At 34.9% G+C, this 27,403-nt stretch overlaps 1 protein-coding gene across 3 annotated transcripts in view; it reads right to left on the reverse strand.

The window, feature by feature from the left end:
• LRBA (LPS responsive beige-like anchor protein) overlaps positions 1–27,403 on the reverse strand; it is a 737,360-nt gene that overhangs the window by 629,488 nt on the left and 80,469 nt on the right. For all 3 annotated transcript variants that reach the window (XM_059922597.1, XM_059922598.1, XM_059922596.1), the window contains exons 3-9: positions 26,948–27,179; positions 26,630–26,730; positions 21,557–21,652; positions 10,334–10,455; positions 10,120–10,246; positions 9,310–9,429; positions 7,350–7,496 (exon numbers count right to left, since the gene is read on the reverse strand). In XM_059922597.1, coding sequence (XP_059778580.1) covers positions 7,350–7,496; positions 9,310–9,429; positions 10,120–10,246; positions 10,334–10,455; positions 21,557–21,652; positions 26,630–26,730; positions 26,948–27,179 — 945 coding nt within the window. The remainder of the gene's footprint in view (positions 1–7,349; positions 7,497–9,309; positions 9,430–10,119; positions 10,247–10,333; positions 10,456–21,556; positions 21,653–26,629; positions 26,731–26,947; positions 27,180–27,403) is intronic.

Consider the following 27,403-nt stretch of genomic DNA (forward strand, 5'->3'; position numbering starts at 1 on the left):
ATACACAGACCAATCACAAGCACTGAAATTGAGACTGTGATTTTAAATCTTTCAACAAACAAAAGCCCAGGACCAGATGGCTTCACAGGTGAATTCTATCAAACATTAAGAGAAGAGCTAACACCTATCCTTCTCAAACTCTTCCAAAATATAGCAGAGGGAGGAACACTCCCAAACTCATTCTACGAGGCCACCATCACCCTGATACCAGAACCACACAAAGATGTCACAATAAAAGAAAACTACAGACCAATATCACTGATGAACATAGATGAGAAATCCTCAACATACTAGCAAACAGAATCCAACAGCATATTAAAAGGATCATACACCATGATCAAGTGGGGTGTATCCCAGGAATGCAAGGATTCTTCAATATATGCAAATAAATCAATGTGATAAACCATATTAACAATTTGAAGAAGAAAAACCGTATGATCATCTCAATAGATGCAGAAAAAGCTTCTGAAAAAATTCAACACCCATTTACGATAAAAACCCTCCAGAAAGTAGGCATAGAGGGAACTTACCTCAATATAATAAAGGCCATATACGACAAACCCACAGCCAACATCATTCTCAATGGTGAAAAACTGAAACCATTTCCTCTAACATCAGGAACAAGACAAGGTTGTCCACTCTCACCACTATCATTCAATATAGTTTTGGAAGTTCTAGCCACAGCAATCAGAGAAGAAAAAGAAATAAAAGGAATCCAAATCAGAAAAGAAGAAGTAAAGCTGTCACTATTTGCAGATGACATGATACTATACATAGAGAAACCTAAAGATGCTACCAGGAAACTATTAGAGCTAATCAATGAATTTGGTAAAGTAGCAGTATACAAAATTAATGCACAGAAATCTCTTGCATTCCTATACACTAATGATGAAAAATCTGAAAGAGAAATTAAGGAAACACTCCCATTTACCACTGCAACCAAAATAATAAACTACGTAGGAATAAACCTACCTAAGGAGACAAAAGACATGTATGCAGAAAACTGTAAGACACTGATGAGAGAAATTAAAGATGATACAAACAGATGGAGACATATACCATGTTCTTGGATTGGAAGAATCAACATTGTGAAAATAACTAACACACCCAAAGCAATCTACAGATTCAATGCACTCCCTATCAAACTACCAATGGCATTTTTCACAGAACTAGAACAAAAAATTTCACAATTTGTATGGAAGCACAAAAGACCCCAAATAGCCAAAGCATTCTTGAGAAAGAAAAACGGAGTTGGAGGAAACAGGCTCCAACTACAGTAGTACAGTAGTCTGGAGGCTCCAACTACAGTAGTACAGTAGTCTGGAGACTACAGACTATACAACAAAGCTACAGTAATCAAGAGAGTATGGTACGGGCACAAAAACAGAAATATAGATCAACAGAACAGGATAATAAGCCCAGAGATAAACCCACGCACATATGGTCACCTTATTTTTGATAAAGGAGGCAAGAATATACAATGGAGAAAAGACAGCCTCTTCCATAAGTGGTGCTGGGAAAACTGGACAGCTATAGGTAAAAGAATGAAAGTAGAACACTCCCTAACACCATACACAAAAATAAACTCAAAATGGATTAAAGACCTAAATGTAAGGCCAGAGACTATAAATCTCTTAGAGGAAAACATAAGCAAAACACTCTATGACATACATCACAGCAAGATCCTTTTTGATCCACCTCCTAGAGAAATGGAAATAAAAACAAAAATAAACAAATGGGACCTAATGAAACTTAAAAGCTTTTGCACAGCAAAGGAAACCATAAACAAGATGAAAAGCAACCCGCAGAATGGGAGAAAGTATTTGCAAATGAAGCAACTGACAAAGGATTAATCTCCAAGATTTACAAGCAGCTCATGCAGCTCAACATCAAAAAAATAAACAACCCAATCCAAAAATGGGCAGAAGACCTAAATAGACATTTCTACAAAGAAGATACACAGATTGCCAACAAACACATGAAAGAATGCTCAACATCATTAATCATTAGAGAAATGCAAATCAAAACTATAATGAGATATCATCTCACACTGGTCAGAATGGCCATCATCAAAAAATCTACAAACAATAAATCCTGGAGAGGGTGTGGAGAAAAGGGAACCCTCTTGCACTGTTGGTGGGAATGTAAATTGATACAACCACTATGGAGAACAGTACGGAGGTTCCCTAAGAAACTAAAAATAGAACTACCATACGACCCAGCAATCCCACTACTGAACATATACCCTGAGAAAACCATAATTCAAAAAGAGTCATGTACCACAATGTTCATTGCAGCTCTATTGACAATAGCCAGGACATGGAAGCAACCTAAGTGTCCATCAACAGATGAATGGATAAAGAAGTTGTGACACATATATACAATGGAATATTACTCAGCGATAAAAAGAAATGAAATTGAGTTATTTGTAGTGAGGTGGATGGACCTAGAGTCTGTCATACAGAGTGAAGTCAGAAAGAGAAAAACAAATACCGTATGCTAACACATATATATGTAATCTAAAAAAAAAAAAAAAATGGTTCTGAAGAACCTAAGGGCAGGACAGGAATAAAGACACAGACATAGAGAATGGACTTGAGGACACAGGAAGGGGGAAGGGTAAGCTGGGACGAAGTGAGAGTGGCATGGACATATATACACTACCAAATGTAAAACAGATAGCTAATGGGAAGCAGCCACATAGCACAGGGAGATCAGCTCAGTGCTTTGTGACCACTTATAGGGGTGGGATAGGGAGGGTGGGAGGGAGACACAAGAGGGAGGAGATATGGAGATATATGTATATGTATAGCTGATTCATTTTGTTATAAAGCAGAAACTAACACACCATTGTAAAGCAATTATACTCCAATAAAGATGTTTAAAAAAGAAAAATAAAAAATAAATGGCAAAATAAAACAAACTTCAAATAAACATAACTGAAAGTAATCTACTGACTAGAAGAATAAAGCCCAACGATCTTTAAAAAAAAAAAAAGCAGCGAAATCCAGACATTTATGTGGTAAAAATCATAATGTCCAATATCTAATCCAAAATTACTAAACAAACAACAAAGTCTGAAATAACCAGCAGACTATCAGTAAATAAAAATAAACCCAGAAATACAGATGATGAAATTAGAAGAAAAAGACATTAGAATAGTTACAACTATGGACAGGTATTTTTTTTAAGACAACACTGAAAGGAGAAAAATAGATAATGAAAATTATCAAAACTTATCAATACAAAAAATATTTGAAATGAATAATTCGCTTGACAGAATTAACGGCAATAAGGCATTTGATAAAGAAGGATTAGTGAACATAAAGATAATACCATGAAAACAATGCAAAACAAAACATTTCTTACAAATTAGGCAAAAAATAGTATCTCAATGCTCTGTTTGCTTATATCTAAGGTCTAAAATAAATGTAATATGAATTCTAGAAGAAGAAAAAAATCAGAAAATATATTAAAGAAATAATAGCAAAAAGTTTCATATTTCACCAAAACCATAAACCCACAGAACTGAGAAGTTCAAATAATCTAAAGTAGGCTAAACATGCACACACATACACACACACACACATAAACCCATACCAACATATATTATATTCATTTTCTAAAAATCAGTGACAAGAGTAAATCTTAAAACCAGCAAGAGAAAAAAAGACATATTACATATAGAAGAGGCCACACACTTCTTGTTAGAAACTATGCAAGTCAGTTAAACAAAAGAGTATCTTTAAAAAGCTCAAAAAAGAAAACTGTCACCTTAAAATTTTATAATCAGTAAAACTATTTTTCAAAGCTGAAAGAAGAACAAAGGCTTTTTCAGACAAATTAAAGCTCACAAAAGCCACTGACAGTAAATCTCCATTATAAGAAATAATAAAACAATTCAAATGGAAGGAAAATGATATGAGACGGAAACATGAATCTACACAAAGAAGTATCCTAGAAATGGTGAATACATAGATAAATACAGAGGTAAATACAAAGTATATGATCTTCTTCATTTTTCATTTTTTAAAAATATAAATGAATGAATCAAAAATAATAAAAATGTATCAAAAGGACCATAATATATGAAGAAGTAAAATCTACGAAAATAACAAAACCGAGGACAGGACGGGGAATTGCAGGATTATGTTGGAAAGGTCTTACACTGTACAATGTCATTTATTGGTAGACCATGATAAGTTAAAGTTTAAAAAAAAACTAATAAACCAATAGTAGAAATAAGTGAAATACTAAATAATAGGCAATCTAAATCAAAGCAGAGAAAGAGGAAAGAATCAAAGAACAGATGAAAGGAAAAGAAAACAAATAGCAAGACAGTAGATTTAAGTCACACAATATCTATACTTATTGATACATCAGATGTAAATTATGTGAACATTCCAATGAAAGGCAGAGATTGACTGACTCAATAAAAAAGCAAGATTCATTTTACAAAATTCAGTATCCTTCTAATAAAAACTCTCAGAAAACAAGAAATAGAAAAGAAATTTCTCAACTTGAAAAAGCGTCTATAAAGTATGTATGAATGCTTTCCCTCTAAAATCAGGAACAAGGCAAAAATGTCTACTCTTGTCATTTCTATTTTAACTATTTATCCTGGAGGTCCTATTTAGTACAATAAGGGAAAAAAGAGAAAAGGCATACAGATTGGATATGAAGAAGTAAAGCTTACAGTCTACATGAACAAGTTATGTAGAAAATACTAAAACAGCAACAACAAAAAACTAGTAAAACTAATTAGCAAGTTCAGCAAGGTCCTGTTAAGAAGTCAATAAAACTCAACTATATTTCTATACACTAGGAACAAATGATTGGAAATTAACTTTTTAAAAAATGCAACTTAAGATATTACCTAAAAAACATGAAATACTTAAAAATACATTTAACAAAATGTATGCATGACCTGTACAATGAAAACCAAAAAACACTGCTGAGAGAAATTAATAAAGACCTAAGTAAATAAAGAGATATCATGGTCACAGATTGGATAATCCAGTATTAGTGAGATGTCAATTATCCTCTAACTGATCTATATGTTAATACAGTACCAAATAAAACCCCAGTAGACTTTTTTGTAGAAAGCGATAAGCTGGTTCTAAAATACATCTAGAAATGCAAAGGACTTAGAAAATCGCAAAGGATTTGAAAAAGAATAGTTGATGGTTTAGACTTCCGGTTTTCAAGACTTACTACAAAGCTACAATAATCAAGACAGTAAAGTATTAGCATAAAAAAAGACAGCTAAGTAACAGAAATCAAATAGAGCCTCAAAGATGCCACAGTAAGGCAATGAATGGAGAAAGAATAGTATTTAAAAAACAAATAGTGCTGGAACACCAGGGTATCCTTATGAAAAACAAAAGATAAAATAAACCTTGATAGTTAGCTCTTACCATACACAAAAATTAACTGAAAATGGATCACAGGCCTAAATATAAATGCTAAAAGTATAATACTTAGAAGAAAACATGAGTAAATCTTTCTAACCTTGGAATCAGCAAAGATTTCTTAGATAAGACACAAAAATCATGAGAATAATACGAAAAACTGTTAAATTGGAATCCATAATAATTAAATTCCTATGTTCTTCAAAAGCCAGATTAAGAAAACAAAAAGGCAAGACAGAGACTGGGGGGAAAATATTTGTAACTCATACATCCGATATACATAATATATAAAGAAACTTATAAAGGACTTATAAGTTATAAGGACTTATTATATAGGACTTATATCCATAATATATAAAGAAACTTCAAAACTCAACAATAAGAAAACAAACCAAACAAAAAATGGGCAAAAGATTTGAATACACACTTAACAAAAGAAGATACACAAGCGGCCAATAAGCAATGCAAAGATGCTCAGCATCTCAAGGCATTACAAAAATGCAAATTAAAACCAGAACGAGAAAGTGCTAGGGACCCACTCAAATGTCTAATATTAAAAAGACCAGCAATACCAGGTGTTAACAGGATGTGGAGTAAGTAGAAAGCTCATACATTGCTTGTAGAAATGTAAAATTGTGCAACTACCTTGGAAAAGAGCTTGGCAGTTTCAGCTGCCATACCAGTTAACAATTCCACTCTTACATATTTATGAAATACACAAAGAATTGTACACCAATATTCATAGCAGCTTGTTCATAATAGCCAAAATCTGGAAACAACCCAAATATTCATCAAGAGATGAATGGGTTAAAAAGTTGTGATATACTCATACAAAGGAACACTACTTAGCAATAAATAAGAGGGAACTACTAATACAAAACAACATAGATGAATCTTAAAACATGCTAAGAAGAAACCCAACTCCAAGGAGCACACATTGCATGATTCTATTTACATAAAACCTTAATAAAAACAAATCTATTTGACAGTGACAGAAACAGATCAGTAGTTGCCCGTCAACAGAAACGGGGTGGGGTTAGAGAAGCACAAGGAACTGACTAGGAAAGAGCAGAGAGGTACCTTTTGCTGTGATAGAAATGTTCTATGTCTTGATTGCTGCATTATGCTTTTGTCAAAACTAATTAAAATATGTATACTTTATTGACTCCAACAGTATGTAAATTAACGCAAGTTGATTTTGTTTTCAAAGGAACATAACAGACATTAAATCACTCCCTGAAACCAAACTAGATTAACAATGGCTTAACCTAAAGGTTCCCAAACTTCCTTGATTCATGACACTCTTAGCTTCACAGTAATTTTTTATGGTGTTCCAGACCAAAATATATATTGAACATTTCTGTTTATTAGTTTGACCCAACTACTTTATATTTTATATTTTAACAATTATATTTTATATTTTAACCTTATAACTTAACAATTTATTAGCCATTTGAAAAACATGCACAAATTGAAAAAAAAATGTTTCCTTCATTATTATATTAGTAAAATTATTTATTAATGGGATGTATATGCATCTTGGGTACTGCACAAATTCTCAAATTTTGGAATCAGATTTCATAGCTCATCCTCATTTCCTGTTCCACACTGATTTTCACATGGTACTTGCTCTTTACCACAGTAAGCATTAAAAACTTAGCTGTGCAGGGATATGATATCACCAAAAGAAATGCAGAATAAATTAAAGTTGAAACTCGAGCTAGTACTTTGCACAGCGCCCCACATATGACAAGTATACTATGCTTCCCACAAAACTTTAAAATACCCTTTAGACGGACTCCTGTGACTTCCCTATGGTGCCTCTGGTTACTTTCACATACAGTTTAGTAAAGCAAGCTGTAAGCTGCCCCATGCACCACCCACCTATAAATCAAGCTCAACTAACACTGGTTAAGCAGGGAACAGCAAGTAAAGTACCTTGTATCCCAGGCCCAATTGATAAATAGCAAAAATCTGAGCTGCATTAAGAGCTTCACTAAAAAGGTAAACTGCAGTCATCTGACCACAGAATACCCTATTAGCATCTGCTGTTTCTGATGAGCCCAGGAAACACTTGTCAAAGGTCTGTGAAAGAAAACAGAAAAGTTTATTAGAGAAAAAACAAAAAATTATCTCCTCCAGAAATAATAACAAACTATACTGGTATAAATATTTTGCCCACTCTAAAATATAATCTGAATAGATTAAAATAATTCATTTAGCATTTCACTTCATTCATTCCCATTTGGTGTAGAGATCAGGAAAGACATCATAGAAAGGAGGTAAGACAAGTTTTCCAAAGCACAATAAACAAAACCTGATGACAAAGTGGATATAGGAAACAGAGCCAGAGAAATCATTATGGACTCTGAAGGATCATACTTGGTCAACCAAAGAACCAGACAGAAGAGCAGGCTTTGGAGCAATGAGGAAAATCATGAGTTAAATGTGGGACATATAATGAATGCATCTTTTCTGTAACTAATATGGATGAAGAAGCAATTGCCAACAGGGTTCTGTACGGTGAGAAGTTAAGACTGTAACTTTTTGTAGACATCAAGAAACAAATAATGGGTAAAGTCATGGAGTAGATGCAATCTCTCAAAAGGAATGTGTAAATCAAGAAAAACAGGTGTATGTTTTTCTTCTTCAGACAAAAAATTCCTCTTAATAACATCCAGGTTGCAAAGACCACATTTTAAAAACTCATGTATACAACAAGGAGGAAAAAAAGTATCCATATCTCTTTAAAAGTATCATTTTATACCATGAAACTATTAGGAAGGATGTTGAAAAATAAGTATGTGTTGACATTAAGGAATATAAAAAAATTTTTAACATTGGGGTTCTGAAGACAAACCACCTAGATCAAATCACTGCTTCCCACGCTGCCGATTTTGGCAAATTACTTAACCTCTCTGTGCTCAGTTTCACTGGTAAAATGAAGATTACAACAGTACTTATCTTGCAAGGTTGGGGCTTACAGAAAATAAAGGTATTTATTACAATGCCTGGAATACAATAAGTACTCAATAAAGATTAATGTAAGGGAAAAAAAAGGTTGAAAAGCAGTATACATATCTGATCCCTTTTTTATATTTAAAAAAATTAGAGTTAACATTTATTGAGCAATTATTCTGTACAAGACACTCTGCTAATGAATCTGTGAACAGTATCTCATTTAATCAACCTTCTGAGATACATACTATTTTACACCCATTTTTAGGTGGAGCAAACTTTGGCCTAATAGACTAAGTAAGGTCATACAGTCAGTAAGGGATTCAAACCTAAGTCTATCTTTTATAACAACCTGGGCTCTTAAGGTCAGCATTTCAAAATATGTAAATATGTATAGAATAAAGTATGAAAGGAGGACTTAATGGTAAATGAGTGTTACAAGCTTGTATTCATTTTCCTGATCTGTATTTTTCAAGATTTCTATTAAAAATGTAATTGGGGTGGGAGGGGGAGAACATTTGAATTTAACTCTAACCTATGGATCTCTTTTTGAATCTTGAAAATATTATAACATAATAGTTATCTATAACAGCTATGAATTTTATGGAAAATTTATAAGCATGCATCATCTAACTCATTCATAAAAAATATCAGGAGCCTGTAGTAGAGCTCTCAGGTTTAATTTGATCAATGGACCAATGACACAAATACTTTCAAGATATACCCACTGTTACCTATGAATCTTCTCTACCCTTTCCAGAATAATTTTATAACAAGGACTAAGTAATATGTGCCATATTAGCACAGTTCTACTCTCTTAATATATTAACATGCTAGCCAAACTATGATTATAAAAATCCACCACTGTGGTATTCTAAAATTTATATTAAATATAAAATATATTTTTCTTATTTCACTGTAACTTTCTCAAACTACTTACATCACTGGTGTTGACAAACCATGTTATCTCTCCATAGGAAGCAAGCTCACCATTCACATAACATCGAAGCTCACTGTTCTTCCACCGGTTATAAATGTGCACTATAGTTACCATATACCACTGAATAAGCAGAACAGTTAAAAAAAAAAAAAGATAAAAATGATCTTTCCAATAACTCAACCACATTGATAATAACAAGTAAAAATTAAATGCTAAATTATAATTAAACCTAAAAATAAAATAAGACTACATTTATTAAATTCAGTATTCCACCTCTGGAACCATATTGATTCAAGGGAACTCTCAACAAATAACAGCTTCCCATGAAATTATTTTTCAAACTTTTTATTATGACAGTTTTCAAATATACCCCCAAAAGTAAAAAGTTTAGTACGAACTCTCTCACCATCTCACTTCCACAACTGTCAACATTTTGTCATATCTGTTCTATCTGTCTATTTACCTATCTACATATATATAGATGTACATTTTGTTAATAAACAGTTTATTAATCTCTAAATTTTAACATACAAAAGAAAATACATATTACTACTACCACTACTAAAATAACTGCCACTTATATTTTCCCCTTCTATTTCCTTTAAACTCTACAAATAACTAAATATTCACTCTTTTTATTATCCAAATCAGAGAGGTTAACAATTGTCCAGTGATTTACACTTCATTTTCTAAAACAGTATAAACACAGAGCTATGATTTACCACACATTATGTCAATAACACTAAAGCAAAGCATTCTGAAGGTTAGAATAGCTTGGTAACATAACTATGACTCAGTAAGATCACATACCTTTTGTGGCTTGAAATCAAATTTCACACAGTGTTGAAAGCCTTTTCCTTTTGACTTTACTGATGTTATAATTAAACATCCCCCAACAAAGTGTGCAGAATAACCAAGACCTTTGCTGGTTCTGAAACTATAAAATATAAGTTTTCATTTCATCTCCAAATATTCTTCTCATTTTCAAAGTAAAGTAACAACACTAAATTACAGAAATACATACCAATACAAATATGGTTTATCTTTATCCATATTGATGTTATTTACAGGATCCATTCTAAGCCAGGTATGAAATGTAAAACCATTCTGGTATGGCCATTTGGCTATAGGAGGTAATGCAATAGCCTAAACGAAAAAGCTTTGAGTTACTGACACAAAATGAAAAATTTTGTTACTGAAATCATGAAAATGAGACCTTACAATGCTATATATATTTCTACTAGATATTATTCTACATCATGATTAAAATATGCAGTAGTCTCTTTATCTGAAAGAAGACTTTAATAACTTCTAAATATTCCAAAATATATAGTAATGATGTTAATTAAACAATGGAAACATTCCAAATAATCTGTTTCATGCACTAATCATAAGTGCTTCATTTCTTACAATAAACATGTCCAAAGAAATTCCTATTAAAAGAGATAGGTACTGGGCTTCTCTGGTGGCGCAGTGGTTAAGAATCCACCTGCCAATGCAGGGGACACGGGTTTGATCCGTGGTCTGAGAATATCCCAAATGCCGCGGAGCGGCTAAGCCCATGAGCCACAACTACTGAGACTGTGCTCTAGAGCCCGTGAGCCACAACTATTGAGCCCACATGCCTAGAGCCCGTGCTCCACAACAAGAGAAGCCACTGCAATGAGAGGGCGGCGCACCACAAAGAAGAGTAGCCCCCACTCCACACAACTAGAGAAAGCTTGCCCGTAGAAATGAAGATCCAATGCAGCCAAAATTAAAATAAATTTTAAAAATTTAAAAGTAAAATTTAAAAAAAGAGGTAGGCAGTGATATCAAATTGGAAATTTGTTGCTGAAATGTTACATAAGGTAACAGAAGAGAGAAAGAGGGACAAGAAAGGAAAGAAAAAATTAAGGAAAAAGCCGAGAATATAATTTTTTTACCAGCAAATATAAAGCGGAAGAGGATTCGTTCATAACTTTTTTCATAACATTTTAAAATTATATTCATAAGTCACTATATAAATGATTTTACCACTTGGCTTAAATTTTTATTTAAAACATCATAGTACATACTGTAAGGGCCCCCAAATCTCCAAAACAAACTTGAGAAAGAAGAACAAAGTTGTAAAACCCATACTCCCAAATTTAAAACATACAACACAAAGATACAGTAATGAACATTTTACCATATTGGCATAAAGATAGAGATAAAGATCAATGGAATAGAACTGAGGGCCCAGAAATAAACCCTTATATTTGTGGTCTTGATTTTCAACAAGAGTGTCAAGGCAGTTCAATGAGGAAAGAATAGTGTTTTCAACAAATTTGCTAAGAAAACTAATATTTACAAGCAAAGGTATGAAGCTGACCACTTCCTTACATGTCACACAAAAAATTAACCCCAAATCGATGATAGACCTAAATGTGAGAGCTAAAAATATAAAACTCTAATAAGAAAAAATAGGGTTAAATCTTCGTGACACTGAGTTAGATAAATCCTTCTTAATTAGGCAATGAAAGAAAAAATATATGAATTGGACTTCATTAAAATTAAAAATTTTGGCTTTAAAGGATACCAGCAAGAAAGTGAAAAGACAAGCCAAAAGAATAGGAGAAAATATTTAAAAGTTATTTATCTGATAAGAAACTTATATCCAGAAGAATATATACAGAATTCTTGAGAGGGCAGACAGCAGAAGCAAGAAGAACTACAATCCTGCAGCCTGCAGAACAAAAACCACATTCACAGAAAGATAGACACGATGAAAAGGCAGAGGGCTATATACCAGATGAAGGAACAAGAAAAAACCCCAGAAAAACAACTAAATGAAGGGAGATAGGCAACTTTCCAGAAAAAGAATTCAGAATAATGATAGGGAAGATGATCCAGGACCTCGGAAAAAGAATGGAGGCAAATATCGAGAAGATGCAAGAAATGTTTAACAAAGACCTAGAAGAACTGAAGAACAAACAAACAGAGATGAACAATACAATAACTAAAATGAAAACTACACTAGAAGGAATCAATAGCAGAATAACTGAGGCAGAAGAACGGATAAGTGACCTGGAAGACAGAATGGTGGAATTCACTGCTGTGGAACAGACTAAAGAAAAAAGATTGAAAAGAAATGAAGACAGCCTAAGAGACCTCTGGAGCAACATTAAATACAACAACATTCGCATTATAGGGGTCCCAGAAGGAGAAGTGAGAGAGAAAGGACCAGAGAAAATATCTGAAGAGATTATAGTTGAAAACTTCCCGAACATGGGAAATAATAGCCACCCAAGTCATGGAAGCGCAGCGAGTCCCATACAGGATAAACCCAAGGAGAAACACGCCGAGACACACAGTAATCAAATTGGCAAAAATTGAAGGCAAAGAAAAATTATTGAAAGCAGCAAGGGAAAAATGACAAATAACATACAAGGGAACTCCCATAAGGTTAACAGTTGATTTCTCAGCAGAAACTCTGCAAGCCAGAAGGGAGTGGCATGATATACTTAAAGTGATGAAAGGGAAGAACCTACAACCAAGATTACTCTACCCGGCAAGGATCTCATTCAGATTCGATGGAAAATCAAAAGCTTTACAGACAAGCAAAAGCTAAGAGAATTCAGCACCACCAAACCAGCTCTACAACAAATGCTAAAGGAACTTCTCTAAGTGGGAAACACAAGAGAAGAAAAAGACCTAATAAAACAAACCCAAAACAATTAAGAAAATGGTCATAGGAACATACATATCGATAATTACCTTAAATGTGAATGGATTAAATGCTCCAAGCAAAAGACACAGGCTTGCTGAATGGATACAAAAACAAGACCCATATATATGCTGTCTACAAGAGACCCACTTCAGACCTAGGGACACATACAGACTGAAAGTGAGGGGATGGAAAAAGATACTACATGCAAATGGAAATCAAAAGAAAGCTGGAGTAGCAGTACTCATATCAGATAAAATAGACTTTAAGATAAAGAATGTTACAAGAGACAAGGAAGGCCACTACATAATGATCAAGGGATCAATCCAAGAAGAAGATATAACAGTTATAAATATATATGCACCCAACATAGGAGCATCTCAATATACAAGGCAACTGCTAACAGCTATAAAAGAGAAATCGACACTAACACAAGAATAGTGGGGGAGTTTAACACCTCACTTACACCAATGGACAGATCATCCAAAATGAAAATAAATAAGGAAACAGAAGCTTTAAATGACACAATAGACCAGATAGACTTAAATGATATTTATAGGACATTCCATTCAAAAACAGCAGATTACACTTTCTTCTCAAGTGTGCACGGAACATTCTCCAGGATAGATCACACATCTTGGGTCTCAAATCAAGGCTCAGTAAATCTAAGAAAACTGAAATCATATCAAGCATCTTTTCTGACCACAACGCTATGAGATTAGAAATGAATTACAGGGGAAAAAATGTAAAAAACACAAACGCATGGAGGCTAAACAACACATTTCTAAATAACCAAGAGATCAATGAAGAAATCAAAGAGGAAGTCAAAAAATACCTACAGGGCTTCCCTGGTGGTGCAGTGGTTGAGAATCTACCTGCCAATGCAGGGGACACGGGTTCGAGCCCTGGTCTGGGAGGATCCCACATGCCGCGGAGCAACTAGGCCCGTGAGCCACAACTACTGAGCCTGCACGTCTGGAGCCTGTGCTCCACAATAAGAGAGGCCGCAATAGTGAGAGGGCGGCGCACCGCGATGAAGAGTGGCCCCCGCTTGCTGCAACTAGAGAAAGCCCTCACACAGAAATGAAGACCCAACACAGCCAAAAATAAATAAATAAATAAATATTTATAAAATAAAAAAATAAATAAAAAATAAAAAACCTACAGACAAATGACAATGAAAACATGACGATCCAAAACCTATGGGATGCAGCAAAAGCACTTCTAAGAGGGAAGTTTATAGCAATAAAATCCTACCTCAAGAAACAAGAAACATCTCAAATAAACAACCTAGCCTTACACCTAAAGCAATTAGAGAAAGAAGAACAAAAAAAAACCCCGAAGTTAGCAGAAGGAAAGAAATCATAAAGGGAAGATCAGAAATAAATGAAAAAGAAATGAAGGAAACAATTGCAAACATCAATAAAACTAAAAGCTGGTTCTTTGAGAAGACAAACAAAATTGATAAAACATTAGCCAGACTCATCAAGAAAAAAAGGAAGACTCAAATCAATAAAATGAGAAATGAAAAAGGAGAAGTAACAACTGACACTGCAGAAATACAAAGGATCATGAGAGATTACTACAAGCAATTCTATGCCAATAAAATGGACAACCTGGAAGAAATGGACAAATTCTTAGAAAAGCACAACCTTCCAAGACTCAACCAGGAAGGAATAGAAAATATACACAGACCAATCACAAGCACTGAAATTGAGACTGTGATTTAAAATCTTTCAACAAACAAAAGTCCAGGACCAGATGGCTTCACAGGTGAATTCTATCAAACATTAAGAGAAGAGCTAACACCTATCCTTCTCAAACTCTTCCAAAATATTGCAGAGGGAGGAACACTCCCAAACTCATTCTACGAGGCCACCATCACCCTGATACCAAAACCAGACAAAGATGTCACAAAGAAGGAAAACTACAGTCCAATATCACTCATGAACATAGATGCAAAAATCCTCAACAAAATACTAGCAAACAGAATCCAACAGCACATTAAATGGATCACACACCATGATGAAGTTGGGTTTATCCCAAGAATGCAAGGATTCTTCAGTATAATCAAATGAATCAATGTGATACACCATATTAACAAATTGAAGAATAAAAACCATATGATTACCTCAATAGATGCAGAAAAAGCTTTTGACAAAATTCAACACCCATTTATGATAAAAACCTTCCAGAAAGTGGGCATAGAGGGAACCTACTTCCACATAATAAAGGCCATATAAGACAAACCCACAGCAAACATCATTCTCAATGGTGAAAAACTGAAACCATTTCCTCTAACATCAGGAAGAAGACAAGGATGTCCACTCTCACCACTATTATTCAACATACTTTTGGAAGTCCTAGCCATGGCAATCAGAGAAGAAAAAGAAATAAAAGGAATACAAATTGGAAAAGAAGAGGTAAAACTGTCACTGTTTGCAGATGACATGATACTATACATAGAGAATCCTAAAACTGCCACCAGAAAACTACTAGAGCTAATCAATGAATTTAGTAAAGTTGCAGGACACAAAATTAATGCACAGAAATCTCTTGCATTCCTATACACTCATGATGAAAAATCTGAAAGAGAAATTAAGGAAACACTCCCATTTACCACTGCAACAAAAAGAATAAAATATCTAGGAATAAACCTACCTAGGGAGACAAAAGACCTGTATGCAGAAAACTATAAGACACTGATGAAAGAAATTAAAGATGATACCAACAGATGGAGAGATATACCATGTTCTTGGATTGGAAGAATCAATATTTTGAAAATGACTATACTACCCAAAGCAATCTACAGATTCAATGCAATCCCTATCAAATAACCAATGGTATTTTTTACAGAACTAGAACAAAAAATCTTAAAATTTGTTTGGAGACACAAAAGACCCCGAATAGCCAAAGCAGTCTTGAGGGAAAAAAACGGAGTGGGAGGAATCAGACTCCCTGACTTCAGACTATACTACTAAGCTACAGTAATCAAGACAATATGGTACTGGCACAAAAACAGAAACATAGATCAATGGAACAGGATAGAAAGCCCAGAGATAAACCCACGCACCTATGGTCTACTAATCTATGACAAAGGAGGCAAGGATATACAATGGAGAAAAGACAGTCTCTTCAATAAGTGGTGCTGGGAAAACTGGACAGCTACATGTAAAATAATGAAATTAGAACACTCCCTAACACCATACACAAAAATAAACTCAAAATGGATTAGAGACCCAAATGTAAGACCGGACACTATAAAACTCTTAGAGAAAAACATAAGAAGAACACTCTTTGACATAAATCACAGCAAGATCTTTTTTGATCCACCTCCTAGAGTAATGGAAATAAAAACAAAACTAAACTAATGGGACCTAATGAAACTTCAAAGCTTTTGCACAGCAAAGGAAACCATAAACAAGACAAAAAGATAACCCTCAGAATGGGAGAAAATATTTGCAAACGAATCAATGGATAAAGGATTAATCTCCAAAGTATATAAACAGCTCATGCAGCTCAATATTAAAGAAACAAACAACCCAATCCAAAAATGGGCAGAAGACCTAAATAGACATTTCTCCAAAGAAGACATACAGATGGCCAAGAAGCACATGAAAAGATGCTCAACATCACTAATTATTAGAGAAATGCAAATCAAAACTACAATGAGGTATCACCTCACACCAGTTAGAATGGGCATCATCAGAAAATCTGCAAACACCAAATGCTGGAGAGAGTGTGGAGAAAAGGGAACCCTCTTGCACTGTTCATGGGAATGTAAATTGATACAGCCACTATGGAGAACAGTATGGAGGTTCCTTAAAAAACTAAAAATAGAATTACCATATGATCCAGCAATCCCACTACTGGGCATATACCCAGAGAAAACCATAATTCAAAAAGATGCATGCATCCCAATGTTCATTGCAGCACTATTTACAATAGCCAGGTCATGGAAGCAACCTAAATGCCCATCGACAGACGAATGGAAAAAGAAGTTGTGGTACATATATACAATGGAATATTACTCAGCCATAAAAAGGAACGAAATTGGGTCATTTGTTGAAACATGGATGGATGTAGAGACTGTCATACAGAGTGAAGTAAGTCAGAAAGAGAAAAACAAATATCGTATATTAACACATTTATGTGGAACCTAGAAAAATGGTACAGATGAACCGGTTTGCAGGGCAGAAGCTGAGACACAGATGTAGAGAACAAATGTATGGACACCAAGGGGGGAAAGCTGCGGAGGGGTGGGGATGGCGGTGTGCTGAATTGGGCAATTGGGATTGACATGTATACACTGATGTGTATAAAATTGATGACTAATAAGAACCTGCTGTATAAAAAAATAAATAAAATTAAATTGAATTTTTTTTTTAAAAAGAATTCTTACAATTCAATAATAAATAGAAAAATGCAATTTTTAAATGGGCAAAAGATCTGAACGAACATGTCTCTGAAGAAGATATGCAAATGGCCATAAGGACGTGGAATGATGCTCAGCATCATCAGTCACGAAGGAAATGCATATCAAAACCACAGTGAGATTTTACTTAACACCCACTAGGATGGCTATAATCAAACAGACAGACATTAACAAGTGTTGGCAAGCAAGTGGAGAAACTTGAATCCTCCCAAATTGCTGATGGCATTATAAAATAAATATAGCCACTTTGGAAAACAAACTGGGAGTCCCTCAAATGGCTGAACATAGACAATATGACTCAGCAATTCCACTCCTTCCTTTCCAAGAGAAATGAAAACATAAGTCCACATAAAAACTTGCACATAAAAGCCCATAAAGCATTCCCAAAAAGTGGAATCAACTCAAATATCCACTAATTAAAGAATAATTAAACAAAATGTGCTATATTCTTTCAATATTAGTCAGCCATTAAAAGTAATGAAGCAGTGATACACACTACAACATGAATCGATCTTGAAAACAGTAGTGGTAAGTAGAAAAGCCAATCACAAAAGTCCAGACATCAGATGATTCCACGTGCAAGAATTGTCCAGAATAGATAAATCCATATAGACAGAAAGTAGAACAGCAGTTGCCTAGGCCTGGGAGTTTGCAGTGAAATGTGCAATGACTGCTAAGGAGTGCAGGGTTTCTTCTGGGCGTGATGAAAAGTTCTAAAATTGATTGTGATAATGGTTGCACAGCTTGGTGAACACACTTAACCATTCACTGCACACTTTAAATGAATGAATCGTGTGATATGGGGATTGTAACTCAATAAAGCTGTTAAAAAAAGATCATACTACAAAGTTTTCGTTTTCTTGTTATTTATAATTTACAATAATTATTGTTACTTATAATTTACAATTTCTTGTTATTATAATTTACGTAGGCATTTATGTCGACATCATACATACACATATATTCTTTTATATGTATAAGATATTCCATAAAAAATGAAAAAATCATTGAGCCAAATTTATGTAATAACACAATTGAGACTTCAAGAGGCTGATTTAAAATGAATGTTGGGGACTACTCTGGTGGCGCAGTGGTTAAGACTGCAAGCTCCCAATGCAGGGGGCCCGGTTCAATCCCTGGCCAGGGAATTAGATCCCACATGCATGACGCAACTAAGAGTTCACATGCCACAACTAAGGAACCAGCAAGCTGCAACTAAGGAGCCTGACTGCCGCAACTAAGGATCCCACGTGCCGCAACTGAGAAGCCCACCTGCCACAACTAAGAGCCAGCGCAACCAAATAAACAAATAAAATAAAATAAAGTAAAATAAAATGAATGTTGCACTAAGAAAAAAAAATAAAAGAATACATATTCACTGTATACATACGCTCTCTCTCACTGAAACATGAGAGTAGAGGATGTGAAAGCTTTGTAAAAATAATTTACCTATAAATACTTTAACTTCCCTTTAAAAGCTATGTTAGAGGGAAAAAATGAGTCACTGAATATATTTAAAACACCTTTTCTCTGAAAGTTCCAAAAGCTGTGTAGTTGAACTACCCCACTTTCAAGATACATATAAGTAAATGGAGTGAACACATTACAATCTCAAAGAATTATAAATAATAAAGTTATAACATGCGTGAAAAAGAGATTAATCTCATGAGAATACTTTACTTTTTAAAGGGAACCCTCTTGCACTGTTGGTGGGAATGTAAATAGATACAGCCACTATGGAGAACAGTATGGAGGTTCCTTAAAAAACTAAAAATAGAACTACCATAAGACCCAGCAATCCCACTACTGGGCATATATCCTGAGAAAACCATATTTAAAAAAGAGACATGTCCCACAATGTTCACTGCAGCACTATTTACAACAGTCAGGACATGGAAGCAACCTAAGTGTCCATCGAAAGATGAATGGATAAAGTAGATGTTGCACATATATACAATGGAATATTACTCAGCGATAAAAAGAAATGAAATTGAGTTATTTGTAGTGAGGTGGATGGACCTAGAGTCTGTCACACAGAGTGAAGTAAGTCAGAAAGAGAAAAACAAATACCATATGCTAACACATATATATGGAATCTAAAAAAAAAAAAAGGTTCTGAAGAACCTGGGGGCAGGACAGAAATAAAGACACAGACATAGAGAATGGACTTGAGGACACAGGGAGGGGGAAGGGTAAGCTGGGACGAAGTGAGAGAGTAGCACTGACATATATACACTACCAAATGTAAAATAGATAGCTAGTGGGAAGCAGCCACATAGCACAGGGAGATCAGCTTGGTGCTTAGTGACCACCTAGAGGGATGGGATAGGGAGGGTGGGAGGGAGGCATAAGAGGGAGGGGATATGGGGGTATATGTATACATATAGCTGATTCACTTTGCTATAAAGCAGAAGCTAACACAACATTGTAAAGCAATTATACTCCAATAAAGGTGTTAAAAAAAAACCTATATATTTAAATATATATATATTTAAAGGGTGGATCTGGATAAGTTTTTTCTTATTTATTTATTTATTATTATTTATTTATTTATGACTGCATTGGGTCTTTGTTGCTGCGCATGGGCTTTCTCTAGTTGCAGCAAGCGGGGGCTACTCTTCATTGTGGTGCGTGGGTTTCTCATTGCAGTGTCTTCTCTTGTTGCAGAGCATAGGCTACAGGCACGCGGGTTTGGTAGCTGTGGCTTGCGGGCTCTAGAGCGCAGGCTCAGTAGTTGTGGTGCATGGGCTTAGTGGCTCTGCGGCATGTGGGATCTTCCCACACCAGGGCTCGAACCTGTGTCACCTGGCAGGCAGATTCTTAACCACTGCACCACCAGGGAAGTCCCAAGAATACTTCTTTATGTTGGAGACAAACGATAAGCTCAATGCCAACAGAGTACAATTATTCTAGAAAGCTTCAAATCTAAAATGGTTATTAAGGAAAAATTATATAGAAAAAAATAATATGAGCAATAAAACTTGCCAAAGAAAACTGTGTATTTTGTGTGAAGCATTCAAATATCACAAATATCCTTTCAAAACACTCTCTTCTTTCTGCAGGTATTGCCTGGCTATATAGGGGCCACAAGCAAGTAGGATATTATGAGAACAAAAGTAAAAAATGAATAAAAGGTAACCTCAGAAGAAGAATAGGCTGAAATATCTTCAAAAAATGTACGCTTGTAACAGGCAAACCAATGTAATAATGAGGAGGTAAAAAAGCTTCCATAAATAACACATATACATTATATAATGTAATCCTATAATATTTTGAAACATTACAGATACTGCCATACGTAACTGTCTTATTTATAAACTGATCAACAGATTACAAGAATGCTGAGATTGATATTATATGGAAACACACAGGTTAGAAAAACTTGCCTAGAAAGTTTCCAAGAGTAACTCTCAGGTGCAAAAGAAACAGGAATCAGGAAATGTAAGGCTAAAGAAAGATTTTCAGAAAGATAAAACTGAAAGTGTTACACATAAATTTCTTTTTTTTTTTTTAATCTTTATTGGAGTATAATGGCTTTACAATGGTGTGTTAGTTTCTGCTGTATAACAAAGTGAATCAGCTATACGTATACATATATCCCCATATCCCCTCCCTCTTGTGTCTCCCTCCCACCCTCCCTATCCCACCCCTCTAGGTGGTCACTAAGCACCAAGCTGATCTCCCTGTGCTATGCGGCTGCTTCCCACTAGCTATCTAGTTTACATATGGTAGTATATATATATGTCCATGCCACTCTCTCACTTCATCCCAGCTTACCCTTCCCCCTCCCCATGTCCTCAAGTCCATAAATTTCTATTTGAGAATGCAGAGATAAAATTCATAAGACAAAATGGCTTATCAACATAAGAATTGGGTTCTTATTCCACTGAGGCCCCAAGGGGTGAGTGGACAGCTTTCTTAACTTCTTAGAGCCTCTATTTCTTCACCTCTAAAACAGTCAGGAAAAAGTAACATGCACAATTGCTGTAAAGATTAAGTTAGGCTGCGCAAAGAAGTTTCTACCTAACACAGAACCTGTCAGGAGTGTTTACAGGGCCATACTTTCAGGAAGCAAAAGAAAGAAAAAAGAACTTCAAGCGATTTTCTCGTTAAGATTTACTTACTGCAGCACTCTTTCCTGGAAAGTTGAAAAAGGCATCGGGACCATACTTCTGTGGCATGTGCTTTAACACAGACAGCAACTTTCCAGCATGTGGAGGCTATGAAAATAATCAACAATTCATTAACCACATTATTCACCATAAAACAAAAAAACCTACTTTTAGTACAGACATACTTTAATATACCCCCAAATAACTAAATAATTCTGTAAGCTAAAAAGCATATAAAATAACCAAAGGAAGGTTATTTTCAACTACCTTAAAGAAATAAACAATGCACTCTATGCCACTTTTTTTTATGAGGCGTTGGATAAATATGAGCCAACAGCATTTGACACATAACTCTTCTCCACACTACAGCAAAAATGACCTTTTAAAATTACGAACTACATCAACCCACTACCCATCCCTTTTTAAAGCACTTTTTAATTTCACCAAAAAATAATGCTTACCAAGTCCCACTGTTAAAGGCACTTTAAAAACAATAAAATATTTTAGCCTCATAACTACACTAGGGGTTATTATCACTCCATTTTACAAAGGAGGAATCTGAGGCAGAGGAACACGTCCAAGGTCATACAGGTAGTAAGTGACAAGGATAGGATCAGAACTCGGTATGACTCCAGAGTCCATGCTTTTAATTACTACACTTTCACTGTTACATTATTCTATCTCTCCTATAGCTTCCCACTGTTTTTAAAATAAAGACCAAAATCCCTAACATGGCCCACAAGATACTTTACATATCTCCTTAACCTCTTTTGCCTCTCTCTGCACTCTATCTACAATGCCTTCTCTGTCTTCTTCCCATAATAGGGCCTGAGCACAAGCTATTCCTTCTGCTTAAAATGTTCTCACTAGGCCTATTCCCCCCTCCCCACCCTCCTCCGCCTTAACTAAATAAATCTTACCCATCCATTGAAGTTCATCTTAATGGTCACTTCTCAGGGCAGTCTTCCCTGACCTCTAAGAATGGATCAAATCTCCCTATCACATTTCATTCTACAATATATCTCTACTATACAGCATGTATAGAAGTTGTAACATTACATTTATTTGATTAATGCCTCTGACCCACAAGTCTCCTCTAATACATTAAACAACCAACAGCTAAAACGAAAAGGCACATTTACATTTAGGAAAAGCAAAGGACAATCAGATATACCTTATCATTTCAATCAGTTTACAAGCAAATACGATAAAGTGTAGTACATTCCTCTTAAAAGTTAAAAGTTCAAAACAGTGTCAAACTACAAGTGAAATCACTGGCTTGCCTTCATCTTATCTGGTAGCTGCTCTAAATTATCATTAATAACTATCTAAAAGAGTTTGGCAATCTTTTACCTAAATGTTAAGTGGAAAGCTTCATTCATAAGTGATCAAGAAATTTTCAATTAACCACCCTGTTCAATTACAAAAGTGTAATAACAAGTTACTACAATCACAATGATTTTTTAAAATAAATTCTAAAATGAAATCACCAAAAATAATATGCAGTCAAAAATAAAAATATAACTTTGTAGCATTTCTAGAGAAATCAATCCTCAAAATTTCCTTTTCTATAAACCAATCAAAAAGAATACATTAAGACAAGCACTTAATCCACAGATACTGCTAGGGGATTGTATACTAAGAAAGTCTTTCAGAAAATAATTCAAGAGTCTTTAAAAATGTTCACCCATTGATACACTATTTCCACATATAAAAATCTGTGCTAAAGTAATAATCAAAAAAGCAGACACAGATTTAGATACAGGGATTTTTCACTGCACTGATATGCTAGCAAAAGCTACATAAGCTCTGAGCAAGGCCCTGCTCTTGTTTTATTAATAGTTCATTATTTTTTTCCCTCCCATAAGCAGCTACATTAACATGCTTAATCTTTTTGTATGTGTTCCTTTAAAAATGTGTTTCTGTGTGACTATACTTAAAATTTAAATGATGTTGGGTTAGATATATCATTCTATTTCTTACTTTCTTCCTGCTTTTTGGTATCTATTCTTATTACTCTGTTCATTGATTCTAACTGCTATATAATAATCTATTCTATACATCCAATACATTTTACCTATCTATTCTCCTAACGATAAACACATGTTGACAATTCACTGCCGTCAAAAATAATGCTTCAGTGAACATTCTCATACATATTTCCTTACAGAACTATGTGAGAATTTCTTGGAACATGCACTCAGGAGCAAACTACTAATTCACTGGATATGGGTATAATTTAAGTGACTAACTAGTACTAGATTACTCTTGAGGTTGGCTCCATTGGTGTTCATTCCAAGCAGTAACACACAGCTTTAAAATAACTCTATCCCTCCAATTATACTTGCTACTATCCAACTCTATAATTCTTGATACTAATGATGTAAGGTGACATATAAATACTGCTTTCATTTGAACATCTCTAATTATTAGTGATTTAATGTTTATTTGATTGTGGGGTTTCTATCTCTGTAAACAGATATCTGTTCATATCCTTTCCTATTTTCTTATAGTTTTCTATATTCACCAATATAACAAAAAATGTTCTAATTACATATTCAGAATAAATAAATTATTTGAATATAAATAAAAACCAAAATCAAACCAGTATACTTCTTCTTCTGGACATGGCACAGCAACAGGACCTACACTTTCCAACTCACCATAATCAACTTGAAAACTGGACAAAATGTATGAAACTAAAACTGTTTCCAGACTAGCTCAAGACTGTGATCCTTGAGAAAGGGCAACAAAATGAGTCATGAGATTACCCAGACTTTCTACCTGCAGTCAATTTCCTTATCACATATCATTGCACAGGGAGAAGGAAACCAAATAGAACTTGAAATTCTCATTGAGTTGATGAGGCAGAAATTAGAGGATAGGATGGGTAGTCTGAGGTGGACAGAACCTTCAGGGCAGAGTACTACAGAGGAAGGACCTATGCAGAGAAGAAACTCCAGAAATCTGCACTGACCCTTTGGCATAATACCAAACTGTTCATTTCTACCTTAAAACTCAACAAGGTGGGGTGGCCAAGATTTTGACAGCCATAAGTCAAAGGATTCCCAGAGCAAATACAGAGCCAGGAATTGCTGAGACCCTACTAGGCACTATGGAGAGACCAGTCTTGCTTGCCTCATGTCTGAGACTTAGGGTCACTCACAGAGACGCTAGAGAAGTCAGGCCAGAATAAGGCTGCCCTAACAATAATAAGCCCTAGAGTAACAGCCTAGATTGGCTGACCAAAAAAACTTTTAAACTAGCCTGAAAGAATAAAGTTAATCCACAAGTAACTTACCTTCCTGCAAAAGCAGTCTAACAATCTTAAAAGAACTATGACAGAATCCAGCACTCAACAGGGAATAACTCACTATGACTAACATCACTATGTCTAAAATCACTAGTATAAAACAGGAAAATATGACCTACAAGTAAAAGCAGAATGAGTGAGCAAAAAACTGATCTAGAAAATGACAGAGATGACAGAATTAGTGGATGAGAACATTAAAGCAACTATTAATATGCTACATATTCTCAATGATTTAAAGGAAAACAAGAATGAGGGAACAAATGAAAGATATTAAAAAGAACCAAATAGAATTGACAGATTAAAAGTATCGGAATCTGAAAATTTTAATGGCTGTTAACACATTACAGAAGAAAAGATCAACTGCCTTAAAAATATAGCAATAAAAGCAATCTAAAATGAAGCACAGGGACTTCCCTGGTGGCACAGTGGTTAAGAATCCACCTGCCAATGCAGGGGACATGGGTTCGAGCCCTGGTCCGGGAAGATCCCACATGCTATGGAGCAACTAAGCCCATGAGCCACAACTACTGAAGCCCGTGTGCCTAGAGCCCGTGCTCCACAACAAGAGAAGCCACTGCATTGAGAAGCCTGTGCACCGCAACAAAGAGTAGCTCCCAGTCACCGCAACTAGAGAAAGCCTGGGCGCAGCAACCAAGACCCAACGCAGCCAATAAATAAATAAATAAATTTATTTATTTAAAAAATAAGTAAAATAAAATGAAGCACAAAGAGAAAAGACTAAAAAAAAAAAAAAATGTGAACAGATCTCAGTGACCTAAGGGGCACTACCAAGAAGATCAAAAAACATGTAACTGGAGTCCCAGAAAGAGGGGGAGAGGGACAAGAAAATGATATTTGAAGAAATAATGATCAAAATGTTTCCAAATTTGATGACACTTATAAGCCCACAGATGCAAGAACCCCTAATAAGGATAAATACAAGGTAAACCACACCAAGAAACATAATAAAATCACTGCAAATCAGTGATAAAAATCTTAAAAGCAGGCAGAGAACTAGAGTTCAATACAAAGAAGCTAAAGAGTCCAATCATTTTAATACAATAAATTAGAGTGTATAATTGCAGAGCACAAATTTAGATATACTTAAACAGAGGCAGATTAAGGATCAGCTGGCTGAGTAGTTGCTGCAGGCAATGATTTCTAAAGAGCTCTAAAACAAGCCTAGAAGTGCAACAAAAATGGAGAAAATATTTACTAATATTCCTCTAAGGCATAAGTAACTAAAGAGTAGGACGAAACAGTTTGATAAGGCACCTGGAGTTCAAAATCAGTTGACTGCTACCACCCATTGCAAAGGACCATGAAATTGCATCTAAAGAGGGTGGATCCAATTAACCACAGGGCTTTTGTTCACTGAGTGGGTTATTCAAGTTTAAACTACTCAGATTGATAGAGAAGCTAGATGCTGCTACCCAACATTTTTATTTCTCTGTCCTTACCCTTTTCCTCCAATTAATGTTGACTTTTTATGCTGAATCTTAAAATGCTGAAATTTTAAAAAAATAAAAATTATTTAAAACATTTGAAGAAGGACCAAAAATTACCAACCTGCCTGGAACACCCAGTTCTCTTAGTCCACACCTGTGTCAGGGGATGGCAAAAGTAGCTGTAGAGGGCTAAATGCTATTCTAACTGATCTCTCCCCCTCAATTTGACATTTACCCCCTGTGCAACAATATCAATTGCTTAAAAGCTACTAATATGTTTGGGGAGTGGAATAGTTTCAAATATCAAAGAGTATTTAAGTTTACCCATTGTCCTTTATCTCCTTGAAGTTTACTGAAGAACAGCTTTAGTTCTCGAACTGTCAAATTGTAGCTAGCCAGCACTCCCAACATGTCAACTAAAAGATCTGGAAACAAAGAAAGCAAAAAATAAAATAATTAAGCTACTTACATTTCTTGAAAGATTAAAATATATGGTGCTTACTTAACACTTTGGACACTAAAGTTCCAGGTACATGTTAGATGCTCAATATTTATTTAATAAATATTATTAAATAAGAAAAATAGAGTACTTAAGAATCAAACTTCATTTCTTCACAACCATTGTATTATGGAAAGTCATACCTGCTATCATATTGTCAACTTTTTCAATTTTCCCAAGCACTTTCTCAACAAGGCCTACTTCAGTGCAGACCTGAAGATTTCGTATGCTTTTCTTCAGAATGGCTGTAAACATGCTCCAGACTTCTGCTTGGCAAGTAACATCACATTTCTCTAATAGGTCCACCATGCAGATGATACTCTCACCTTCTTGAATAATGAAATTCATTTCTAAATCAAATTGCCCTCCTACCAACTTCCAGGGGCAGGGGGAAGGAGGGAAAGAAAAAAAAAACATTAAAAGCATTAGTACTTCAATATAACTAGAGTACACTCCTAAGCTTTAGATTCACAGTAACTATTCATATACATTCTTCTCTTCCCTGGTAGTCTAGTGATTAGGATTCAGTGCTCCCATACACATTCTTCTCTACCCCCTACAACAATAAAACGATCTTTAATACACACACACACACACAC

The sequence above is a fragment of the Balaenoptera ricei genome, chromosome 5 (assembly GCF_028023285.1).
Source record: "Balaenoptera ricei isolate mBalRic1 chromosome 5, mBalRic1.hap2, whole genome shotgun sequence".
Classification (NCBI taxonomy): domain Eukaryota; kingdom Metazoa; phylum Chordata; class Mammalia; order Artiodactyla; family Balaenopteridae; genus Balaenoptera; species Balaenoptera ricei.